General features: G+C 42.1%; 1 protein-coding gene across 10 annotated transcripts in view; it reads right to left on the bottom strand.

Annotated features, from left to right (window-relative positions):
- Positions 1–13,183, bottom strand: part of ypel1 (yippee-like 1) — a 40,969-nt gene that overhangs the window by 9,053 nt on the left and 18,733 nt on the right. For all 10 annotated transcript variants that reach the window (XM_078553871.1, XM_078553872.1, XM_078553878.1 and 7 more), the window contains one exon: positions 9,710–9,753. In XM_078553871.1, coding sequence (XP_078409997.1) covers positions 9,710–9,753 — 44 coding nt within the window. The remainder of the gene's footprint in view (positions 1–9,709; positions 9,754–13,183) is intronic.

The following is a 13,183-nucleotide window of genomic DNA, read 5'->3' as shown; positions in this document are numbered from 1 at the left end:
TCTATATGCTGCCCTTCATTGATAGCATCCAAAAACAACTTCAGTTTCCACATATATACTGATGACATCCAACTACCTCACCGCCACATCTCAACAGCCACCCCCCCTGCCCCCGCCCCACATCTAATTTATCATTTTGCTTGTTTGACATCTAGCACTGAAAGAGCAGAAGTTCACTCCAAATATTGGGAAGACCAAAGCCATCATCTTCAGTCCCCGCCCAAACTTAGTTCTCTCACCTCAGACTTCAACCTGCTCCCTGGCAACTGAGGAGGAACCAGACTGTTCACAACTTTGGTGTCATAATACCCAGAGTTGAAGTTCCAAACACACATGTGCACCATCACTAAGACCATCTATTTCCATCTCTATCATCGCTCCTGCCTCAGTTTATCTGCTGCCGAAACCCTCATTCATGTCTTTGCTGCTTCTAGGCTTGATTATTCTGATACGCCTGGTTGGCCTCCCCTCTCGCATCCTTCATAAACTTCAGGTCGTCCAACTCTCTGCAGCTTGTAAAAAGTCCCATTCACCAATCACCCCTGTGCTTACTGATCTCCATTGCTTGACCTAGGACCCAATGCCATGATTTCAAAATTCTCACCTTTGTTTTCAAGTCCCTATGTCTGTAATCTTCTCCAGCCTTACAACATTCCAACTCATCTGCAATTCTCAAATTCTGGTCCCCAAATTTAAACTGCTTCATTTTTCGCAGCCATTCCTTCAACTGCAATGGTTCTAAGTTCTAGAATTTCCTCCCTAAAGCTCCTTTAAGACAGTCCTTAAAGCTTACCTCATCAACCAAATTATCATCTGCCCTATTTCATCCTTATGTGGTTTGATGTCAAATTGAGTGGAGTTACAGGGCATGACAGAGGTTGTAACTGGCTATTGCGCAACAGTCTTCACTATTGATGTAAAACAGAAACAAATAATGCTGGAAAAACACAGCAGGTCTGACAGCATCTGCTCTCCATAACAGCCAGCATCTGCAGTATTTTGCTTTTATTCACTATTGATGTGCTGGGTTACCAATAATACAGCATAGGGTCAAATGCTAAAATTGAATGCTAAAGTGTACATGGATATAGTTGGTGCTAGAATAAATGTCCTCAGGGCAGGTCAAACTGCTGTCTAACTAGATATCAGCAGAGTGCCCTCAAAGAAACGAGGGGCTGTGGCTTGAGCTACTTGCTCATTTATTTAACAGTTACTCAGGTCTGGAATAGTTCCTATGGATGAGAGGGGGGGACACATGGCACCAGAATTGAAAAAAGGGCAGCAGGTCAGAACCAGGAAACCAAAGGTCATCAGTTTGACTTCAGTTACAGGCAAAGTTCTAGAAAGGATCCAGGGTGTTCATGAAGATAGTGAAGAGCAGCAGCCCCAACACTGATCCCTGTGGCACTAGTGACCATTAACAGAGAATGCCATCAGCTTTATAACATGACCAATCCGATAGGACTGACCACTTTGAAAGAGAAGAATGTTTGGGGAATCTCAGCATGGCTTCGGGAAAAGAATAACCTGTCTCAAAAAATATTCAAATTGCCGAGTTACTAATTTGGTGGATGTTGGAACATGGTTAAAATCTTGAGTCTTGATAGAAAGAAGGTCCAGTCCTGTAGGATTGGCAGACAGATTTTGAGACATGTAACAAAATTGTTGACAGAGTCATGGGCACTCATGGAGTCCCACAACAGTTGGTGTTGGGGCTGTTGTTCTTCACTATCTTCATTAACAATCTAAATGAGTCAGGGGGCTGAGGGGCATAGAACTGTCTGCAATGTGTGTTTTTAAAAAAATATATAAAAATGAGCACTGCTGGTTGAGGTCAGCATTTATTGCCCCATCCCCAATTGCCCGAGAAACTGGTGAGCAACTCGAAATGGAAAAAAAAGATTTCAGGCAAAAGCAAGATAGGATGGGCAAAAAGGTCAGTATAGATATAGATAAACAGTGTGATGCCCTTGGGCAGAGGCAGCTCCAAACGTGTACTCACCATGCAGAGCTGTGTGCTCAAGGTTGCTGAGAAGGGTCTCCATTATAGTGCATGAGTCATTGAAGGCCCATGATCAGTGCTCTGAGGCTACTGTGAAAGCAAATAGAGCACTAGGACTAATAAATATAAAACAAATTGACATTTCAGAAGGACAGGAAGCTAGAAAAAAGTGGAGGGGTAGCTCTGTTAATTAAGGATTGCATTAGTACATTAGAGAGGGATGACACCTTAGCTCTAAAAATCAAGATGTAAAATCAGTTTGGGAAGAGATAAGAAATAGTAAAAGGTAGGAAGTCACTTGTGGGAGTAGATTAGGGACTACTAACATTAACCATACTGTAGGATGGGATATACAGGAAGAAATAATGGGGGCTTGTGACAAAGATACAGCGACAATCATAGGTGATTTTAATCCACATACAGATTGGATGAATCAGGTTGTCAAAGATAGCCTGAAGACAAGTTCATAGAATGCTTTCGGGACAGTTTCTTAGAGCAGCATGTTCTACAACCAACCAGAGAGAGGGCTATTCTAGATCTGGTGATGTGCCATGAGACAGGATTAAAGGCTCCTTTAAGTAGCAGTGATCATAATGAAATTGAATTTGGCATTCAGTTTGAGGAAGTGTTGGTTGTAGACTAGTTTTAAACTTAAATAAGGGCAAGAAGGTATGTAGACAGAGCTGGCTAAAGTGAACTGGGGAATAAGTGGTAGTGGCCACATTTAATGAGGTATTTCATCAATCTCAGAAAAGATACATTCCAGTAAGAAAGAGACAGACTGACTCTAGGGGAAGGACGCATCATCTGTAGCTAACTAAGGAAGTTAAAGACGACATCAAATTGAAAAAGAACAATTCAGGTGAAGATTATGGGAGGGTCAGAAGATTGGACAGAATATTAAAAAAAGCAAAGAATGACTAAGGATGAAGAAAGCTTTGAGAGAATGAGAAAGCTAGCTAGAAATAAAGAAAGCAAAAAAGTTTCTCCAGGTATTTAAAATAGAAAAGGGAAAGTAAAATGAGCATTGGTCCTCTAGAGTGAGAATGGGAATTAATAATGTAAAATAAGGAAACGGCAGATGAATTGAACAGATATTTGGTATGTCTTCACTGTAAAGGATACAAATAACATCCCAGAAATAGTTGCAAATCAAGAGGTGAAAGGGAGGAAGGAAATTAAAAATTACCACCAGGGAAAGAGTACTGAAAAAATTATTAGAGCTCAAAAGCTGACAAGTCCCCAGGTCCTGATGGGCATCATCCTAGGGTCTTAAAAGAAGTGGTTGCTGAGATAATAGATGCATTGGTTTAGATTTTCCAGAACTCCCCAGATTCTGGAAAGGTCATAGATCGGTAAATAGCAAATGTAACACCTCTACTCAAGAAAGGAAGGAGGAGGAGGCAGAAAGCAAGAAACTACAGGCCAGTTAGCTTGATGTTTGTTATAGGGAAAATGCTAGAATCTATTATTGAGGCGATTATAGCAGGGCACTTGGAAAGTCATAATAATACAATCTCAGAGTCAACACTGTTTTGTGAAAGAGAAATAGTGTTTAACTACTTCATTAGAGTTCTTTGAGGATACTACATGGATAAAGGGGAACCTATGGGTCTGGTGTACTTAGATTTCCAGAAGGCATTTGACAAGGTGCCACAAAAGCTTGCTACACAAAACAGTTTGGGATAAATGGGTCATTTTTGGGTTGGGAGGATGTAATGAGTGGAGTGCCACAGGGATCAGTGCTGGGGCCTAAACTACTTACGCTCTCTCTCAATGATTCGGATGCAGGGACCAAATATATAGATGCTTAATTTTCTGCTGACAAAGATGGATAGGAGAACAAGTTGTGAGAGGACATAAGGAATATGCAAAGGGGCATAAATAGGTAAAGTGAGTGGGCAAAAACTTGGCAGATGGAGTATAAGTGTGAAAATGTGAACTTGTCCACTCCTGGCAGGAAGAATAGAAAAGCAGCATATTATCTAAATGGAAACAAGGCAGGACTCTGTGTTACAGAGGGATTTGGATGTCCTGGTATATGAATCATAGAGTTAGTATGCAGGTACAGCAAGTGATTAGGAAGGAAAATGGAATGGTGTTTCTATTCCATTCCCCTTGCAATAAAAGGTAGGGACGTTTTGTTACAGTTGTACAGGGCATTGCTGAGATCACATCTAGAGTACTGTGTACAGTTTTGGTTTCCTCATTAAGGACAGACACAACTACATTAGTTCAGAGAAGGTTCACTCAGCTGATTCCTAGGACAATGTGGTTATCTTATGAGGAAAGTTTGGGCAGGTTGGGCCTGTATTCATTGGAGTTTAGAAGAAAAAGAGGTGACCTTATTACAACATACAAGATACTGAGAGGATTTGACAGGGTAGATGCTGAAAAGATGTTTTCCCCTGTGGTAGAGACAAGATCTAGGGGACATAGTTTAAAAATAAGGGGTCTCCCATTTAGGACAGAAAAAAATTCTACTCATCTCCAAAGGGTTAAAAGTCTATAGAGCTCTCTTCCCCAGTGTTAGGAAATAGCGATTGTTTAAGTTATATTTGTATCTGGGTGTGTTAGTTTAAGTTTTAACTTTAAGTTTAATTTGTATTTCTGTATTTGTGTTAAGGAAAAGGGGAAGTTGAGTTTTAGGTTCACCTTAAAAGATGCCTGCACTTTAATGAAGACTTTATGACTCTTGAAGGAGAGTTAAAGCAAACAAGGTAAAAACAACTGTGTTGTTGCCTAGCAACAGTGGTTAGAGACAGGGACCCACAGACAAAACTAGAAAAGCAGTTTCAGTTCAGTAGAAGCCAGGATTCCAGAGAGACTGGACAGCAGAGGGACAGATAAGTCCCAAGCCAAAGCTGAAGCCAGCTACCAAGTGAGGATGGACAGGAGAGGAAACTGCAGAAGCAGGTTCCAGGAACTAAAGAAGAAAGTCTTCAAATCCAGGAGAGTGGAACAGAAAAGGTCTCAAGACTACAGTTAAGTCTAGTCAAAGGGCAGGGATCTGGAAAAGGTCCTATTCTGTGGAAGTGAAAGTAAGGAGCAGAGAGGAAGGCTCCAAGCTTAAAAGGAAGAAAGCTGCAGGACACAGATTTAAAGTAATATGGGTGTGCAAGAGGCCAGAAGGTCCAAGGAGACAGCTGAAGATCTATAACTCTTTACTTTGGGCATATGAAGCAGTGGTGTTCTGTTGGCATGGCTGAGTCAGAGAGAGAGTGCGTGGAAGAAAGCTTGAATGCACAGGGTGATCCAGGGGAGAAGAACATCAGAAAGAGAGTGTTCAAAACCCTGGAGGTGGATCCTTGCAGAAGGCGTCAGAGAAAATGTTGTTTGGGAGAATATTCCAGAGCAAGTTCTTAGAAAGCGGAGATTGAAAACCCTCGTGAAAGACGGAGTTCAGGGAGACTGGTTGACTCACGGTATGCCAAGCATCTTGGGGGAGTTGATGAGAGGTCCATAGCATCTGTTTGGAGTGGCATCTATCACTTGGTTTCAGAATGTGGTGTGTCTGACCACAGGTTGCCTATTGGTTTACATGGACTGTGTACTTACTGTGAACATTATTGTGTAAGATAGCTTTATAACTTGTGTTATCCTTACAAATCTGTACATATCTGTGAAGGTATAGTTGTGGGCGAAAGAGTATTGTAATATAGTTCATCTTTTCTTGTTTAATAAAGGTTTTATTCTTTTGTTAAAAGTTCATCAGCTGACTCCTATGACTGTTCAGTCGTCACTCTCCATGTATCTAAACAAAAATAAAAGTGAAGATCTATGAAGCTGGATTCCACCTTAGGATCTGGCTTGTCCAGTATCAGCTGGGATCAAAACATCAGAGAGCAGTAGAAGTAGGGTCACTGAATATATTTAAAGGCAGAGGTAAAACATAGGAACAGAAGTAGGCTATTTGGCCTGTCAAGCCTGCCCGAAAATTCAACTGGATCATGGCTGATCATCTACTTCAAAGCCACTTCACTTTCTGCACACTCTCCATATCCCTTGAAGTCATTAATCGCCAGAAACCTATTGATTTCCATCTTGAACATACTCAATGACAGCTTCCACAGCCCTCTGAGGTAGACAATTTCAAAGATTCACCACCCTCAGTGAAGAAATTCCTCCTCATCTCAGTCTTAATCTCAAGATAACAGGGAAGCCATTTATGGCCCCTAGTTTTAGACTCACCAGCCAGGGGAGACATTATCCTACATCCACCCTATCACACCCTGTAAGAATTTTGTAACTTTCAATCATCCCTCATTCTTCGAAATTCCCAGGAATACAGACCCAGTCCCCTCAATCTCTCCTTATTCAACAATCCTGCCACCTCAGGGGTTAATCTGCTGACATGCCATTGCACTCCCTCTATGTAAGGTATATCCTTCCTTAAGTAAGGGGACCAAAACTGTGCATAATACTCCAGGTGAGGTCTCACCAAGGCTCTATATAACTGCAGCAAGACAGCCTCACTCCTGTACTCAAATCCCCTCATAACTGAAGGCCAACATACCATTTGCTTTTCTAATTGCTTGCTGCACCTGCATAGGTAGATATATTTAAGTATAGGGGGTGAGCAGGAAAGTGACATCAAGGACACAAACCAGATCAGCCATGATCTTATTGAATGGCAGAGCAGGCTAGAGGAGCCAAATGGCCTATTCCTGCTCTTAATTCTTGGTTCTTCACATAGTGGGATGTTTGGAGGTACCAGAAATAGGTTTAAAGCAGGGTCTCTAAATTGGTATCCAAGAATCCTTAGTTATAAAGATAGGTGGAGATGCCTTGGGTTTTTTCCCTCTAAATCAGATTTTATTACTTTTCCAAAGTATATGAAGTCTTTAAAATAAAGCATTATATTTCATCCAAGTGGTAGACTATTTGATCTAGACAGGCTAGAGACAGCCAAGGATTTAAGCTACAAAAGCATAGAACCAAGTGAAATACTAGAAAGTGCTTGTTTTTGCACAGGCTCGTGGAGCCCAGGAACAAATTGCAGCAAATGTGGATTCACAATATGTATCCAGCTCACTTTTGAATGCTGTCGAGCATGGCTGACAAATCTGCATGTAAATGAGGGGTTAACTGGGGGTGTATCACCCAGTCGCAGCAATTTCCTCTAGCTTGTTTTATCGTATTTGGGAAATTCCTGATTCCTGCATCTCTCTCAAACAAGCCCAAGATTTCCTGACTCTTTTTCCACCCATCAGGAGATTGCCCCACCCATCAGGAGATTGCTTAAATGTGCATGGGGCCAGGGGAGAAAAAGAAGTGAAGTGGTGGGTGGAAGGGACAAAATTTATACCATGACAGGCCAGAACAGCCTCAAACCAGTTGGGTCTTTCTCCCTCTTATTATTGTATGTCCATACCTGCCCAAGAATGGCACTGCAGCCAAGTTCAATCTGATCAAGTATCAACAAACATACACATCACAGCAGTCACTGGACAACAAATCAGAGGAATCCTGGTCCATTTCCTCATCCTGATCCCCAGCCCACAGGCATGAAGTGAATCATAAAACACCCACCCAGTGAAGAACAGCCAGCTCAGTACCAGGGATCTCCCTGGTCTATAAGAGTTCCACATGGAGTCATGCATCATCCTCTGAACCAGAGTCAAGATTGTATTTTAGAAACCTCAAAATCGTTCATCACTACACAACTGATGAACAAGCTATTCCAAACTAGAAAACAAAGATTGTTATTCTATTCGAAGAGGCATGACAGGAAAGTATGCTCTTTCAAATTCCATCAATTTGCCAAAAGGAAGTACAGAGCTTGCAGCAGTCACCTGTGCTTAAGACTCAATTTTATCGTATGTAACCACAATCTAGGCAGTCAGCAAATCACTGACATTTAAAAGGCTGCTGTCAGATAGAAATCCCTGCTGCAACACTAAAAAGAATTGCAAGAGCAGAGGGGCCAGTGTCCAATTCCACTTGCGTTTGACAATCATAACATGGGCAGCAATTGGGGCTCAATTTACCCAGACCCAGAAGCTAGGGAACTGGACACAGAGCCAGGATTTCAGCCCCTAATTACTACCTAGTGACACCTGGCAGTGTTGTGGGGGGTAGAATTAGGCATACCTTCAAGAGCCAAACAGCCTGCTGATACACACATGAGCCAATCTCTCACATGAACAAAGCACATTGTAGACATAGTGGAGGGCACCCAATATCATGGATCTTCAAAATGAGGGGAAAGAAAAAGAAACGGAATATTTAGAGGCTCTACCAGTGCATAAGTAAGAAATTTCATGAGCCAAATGGAAGCTGCCTTATGGTGTCACAGGGAGCTTTGGAAGCACTTGTTTGTAGGAATGATCTCTATTTGGGGCTACAAATAGGTGTGAAAGGTATTCAACCCTGCCAGCTTGCTCTGCCCAGAAGCCATGGCAGATTAGTCTATCATAAATTTCTTTCTCCCCTCCAACTGGTGATCCTCTACATTAATACCAAGTTCCTTCTCTACCCTTCCCTGAAAAAAGCTCAAGCAATGCTGTTAATAGCTCTACAACCATTCATGGAATCAACATTCCATGCATTTTAATACAGGCACATTTACACAACTTTATTCCATGATTTCAACACAATGTGTGGTTTTATCATACCTGAACCACCAAACTGTACAGAAACAAATCATTACTTTGCTGGCAGCTGTTTTTACACCAGAGTCCCAATATCTGACTCCACTGAGTGAGGGTATTCATCTCTTGGAATATCATTTCTTTTCTTGAAGTCACAACGTGGGGAACTGGAAAAATCCACTATGATTAGAGCCTTCAAGGTAACAGTGCAGAAGGGGGCAGGCTCAGGGAGGAAGTACCATGGTAACACCCACAAACACAATCTTTTCCAAAACGTCCACAATCAACCATATCTCCTCACCCAAAGACCAGCATGTTTCTATGTAACCCTGAAAATTTAGCTGCAGAGTGACTTAACTTTGTTCAAATGTTTCAGGTGAAAAAGGTAAGCAAAAAAAAAAAACACAGGAGGGTTTTCAGAGCACTGCGACAAGGAAATCCCAAACACCCATAACCTAGCAGAGGGATACTACACCACATCCACAGACATTTATTATAGCAGAAGGAGGAACTCCAAACCTCAAATCCAGCTAGAATGAACCTTACCCATTACACATGCAGCAACTCTTGTCCCAGAAACCCTTCTCTCACTTGAGACCCAACCTAGGAGAAACCATCCTACACCAAGCAATTTAATTCTGTAGGGCTTCACACCCACCCCTTTCTTATTTGCCAACCTCATAGCAATGCAGACCTGTGCCCATTGCATATGCAACACCCCCATTCCCAGCAAATTTTAAGGAGTCAAAAATAACAAGCTGAACTCAAAAGCTTTAAATGTTTCTAATGGCATCATGCCATCGTGAAGGAATTTCTCACTGGATATGAAACCACGCACATTCTCCCATTTTACACCTGGTCAAGTGTCATTCAGAGGTCCTGTGTCATTGATAGGAGTAAAAGCAGCACCCCTTGCTTAAATAGGGTTCAATTAATCAACCAAGAATCCTATTGCAAAAACGAGTCAGCCAAGTACCTGTTACGTGCTGCTTCTAGTCTTACAATTCAACCCCAAAAAGACCAAGAGAATGTTCATGGGTGCAAATTTGGTGGAAAAACAATGGTGCAAGGGCACGCAGGCACCTAAGAACAGCAAACAGAGCCACATACTTACACGGAGTTGAACAGGTACGCACGTCCCTGGCTGCCTTGGAACGACTGAGAAAGAGAAAGAGGTAAAGATTAACATGCTTGGGACTGAAAGGAACCAGAGATTCCAAAGTTCACCCTGTATAAAAATAGTTGAGCTATATTTTCGTACTAAAAAGCACGTGGATTCCACACCAAAAGCCCTTCTTAAACTACAGAGACCATTCCTAATGAAGCATGTGTTCAGACGCACACACTGAGGCTGGTTAGTGAGAGAAACCACCCATTTACTACAAAAATATACTCTAATGGCAAGTTTTAGTTTTATAAAATCACTCTGCTCCATGGTTCAACAAGTCCTGACCAGCTTTACACCGACTCCCCTTCATACTCAAATGCCAATCAGACAAATGCAGAGGGGTGGGGCAACTTATGCACAGTCCTGCAATTAAGTTATGTACCTGAAACCAATACCAGAAATGCAAAGTGTCTTAAAGAGATGGCAGATGACACCTGAAACATTACACATCTTTTCCACATGCTTGCCAACATGAGGTATGTTTTTAGGATCATACACCACCTCTAGAAGGGCATACCCAAACACACCCACATCTGTATCAGTTTTTTAGCAATGTTTGCTACAGAAGCCATGGTGAATGCTCAGTAAAATGATATCCACAATGTGGAGAGCTATAAATAGTCACATTAACCTGTTTGAAACATCAAAAGAACAGAAATCAGAAAAAAAAATTGTAGAAAATCAACAAACTAATCACCAGATTATCTCATCACTTGCAAAGAATGAAGTTGTTGATAGGGAAAGGGAGTTCTGAGCTGGGTGACCAACCACCTAACCCACAACAGTTTAATTAGATATATCGACCCAATTCAAAATTGACAAACTGGCTTCCAATCTGAAACACTGATGCAGATTCCAGAGTCAGACAAAAATAGTTGGGCAGCACCGGCACTGAAATCCACAGCACAGAATAATTGATTACTTTTCCTGTATTTTGTAATTGCTCTTTATTTCTTTTGGTAGTTTTTTTTAAAAAAATGATTCCTACCAAATACTTGGCTGGATTGATTGTTTGCAGGTTCTCCAAATACATTTGAGACCAGCAAGATCTTGCAATATTAAACAATTCTAATAAGCACAAGCAGAAGTACACAGTGCTTGTGCCATGTAACCATCTTCAGTTATCAGACATTCAACTCTCGTGTTATTATTCTGGGCTGCACTGTCAATTTTATAACTACATCTTCCATTTATAGGTTGGCACAAGTATTTTTTTTGTTGCTGAAAATCTGCCAAACTTGAGAGAGAGGCAGGCTTCAGCCAAGAACAAATCAGCTCATGAGCAGCAAGCGATTCCAATTGGTAATGGAAAAACGATGTAATCTGGAACCAACAGGAATCCCACACCTCTCCTGGCAGTGCAAGGTTACAGCTGGAGTGTCCAGAACTTCTCCAGTGTACCATCCTTGTCAGCTAATCCGTACGGGGGACAGCAGCTTTGCATCACAACAGTGCCGAGTTTCCACACTGTGTTCCCAAGACAGAGGCTGATGAAGCAATGTATATGACAGAGAACTATTTCACTGTAAAGAGCATCGCTGAGCGCTAGTTATTTGGGTAGTAATGGGAAGAACAAACATTTAAAAGACACCCCAATTTTAAAGTTGGAGTGGCTAGTACTCTTGGGATCCAGTTACAAAGGTCACAGAGCCAAATCCAGTGTCAGACAGGTCTGCTTGTGACCCAATTACAAGAACAACCCACCCATCCACGCCCACAAGTTACACCACAGAGCATCAGAGAACATCCCCCGCCCCGAGATTTCTGTAATCATTAAGGTAGCCAGTCTTTCCCCTTCAAAGTCTGTTGGGTGGTTGTACAGGTGAGATGATCAATGTCACAGGATGTGAAGGGAAGGTAACTATAACCCATGCTGAACTTTCCTTTTTGGGAGGTGTTATAGACCACCGAACTGGCATGGTAATCATCCATTACTCAAGTTTATGCAAACCATTGGCAACAGTGGAATTTAAAATTTCCATTCCATTTGTGGGCGTATCCAAGCAAAGCACACCTAATACTTCAAGCTACAGCCTCAGGCTTGTACCCATTTTGGTGGCAAAAGTGTAGACCACATTGCAGGAACTGGGTAGTGCAAACAGATATTGGGAAAAATCCAGGTGCATGGGTTGACTCTGTCCTACTGGCTCTCAGTACACTAAGGCATGGCAGTTTGAACATATCCAGCATGGGTGCAGTAACGTTAGGCTGTGGGAGAAGAGACAACCATGTCCAAGATTGTGCAATCAGCTTCCCTCCCAGATTTGGGCAGCCCAACAGCTCACTGTCTCAGTCACTTCAACAAAACATCACAGCAACTGATGACATTTTATAAGCTCCCAGAGACTCAAACCACTATCTTAAATTCAGCAGAAATCAACCATCTTGTCCGATCAACACATTAGGGAGAAGAAAACTGGTGTATATCCTGTTTAGAAGTGCTCCAGTTACCATTTTCACAACCCTTTCATTCACCTCATGCCATGAAATTCCTTACAGTGCAGGTAAACAAACTCTGAAGACAAACTGCTTTGTACCATATCTCTCATCTGAGAACATTCAAGTGCTTTGCAAAAGGGATAGGTGGCCATGGAATGGAAGACAGGAGAAACATGTAACATAGGGAGAGAACCAAAAGCATGATTGAGGCAATTTTTTTCTTTTAAAAAAGCTTTTGAACCAAGAGCCAGAGATTGCAAGAGAAAGCGATGCAGCAAGAGTTCTGGGGGCTGAGGCACGTAGCTTCATGGAGCTTGGGTGCTGCACAAACATAGCCAGAGTGGTGCAGTGGAGCAAGTTCAAAGGCAATACTTGACACATTCAGAGCACTGCTCACTAACAGGGGAAAACAAAAATCTAGAGACTTGCATCAGGAAGTGTGGGGAACAATAAACAGCCCAATAGGTCAACTACGCTAATTGCAGCATTGACTCCTCCTCCCCAGGGCGAGCAATGCCTACTTGAATGCTCGCTGCATTGCCACACTTCCCCTCTCCTACATCAAAACAGAAGTGCTGCAACAAGCCTTTAGAATTTCCAGTCATGGTTCACTCAGTGGTCATGGCCAGTTGTGTCTCATGTCTGAAGTTGGGTTTCATCAATGGACCTTCCACAATTATTTATTTATTTATTTTTACACCCAACATCCTGTGGAATTGTAACAGTGCTCACTCCTTCAGTGTTACATCTGCATGACTGACAGAAAATACACCAGCTGTTGCAACCAGTGAAAGTCAGGCAACAAGCACCAATTTGGAGCATGTAGTCACTTAGGCGGTTAATTTACAGCAAGGGAACAGATCACTGTGTGCCAGCAGCAATATAGGAAAAGTGAGCCAATAGGTTGCACTGGCTAATGAGTTACATTATTCTGAAGGCATTTGCACAAATCCCAGGCGATTCCATTCAGGGCGATTAGGT

Source organism: Cetorhinus maximus, chromosome 12 (genome assembly GCF_964194155.1).
Source record: "Cetorhinus maximus chromosome 12, sCetMax3.hap1.1, whole genome shotgun sequence".
NCBI classification, from domain to species: Eukaryota; Metazoa; Chordata; class Chondrichthyes; order Lamniformes; family Cetorhinidae; genus Cetorhinus; species Cetorhinus maximus.
Note: the sequence above shows the minus strand (reverse complement) of the source record. Positions and strands in the feature narration are given on the sequence as shown.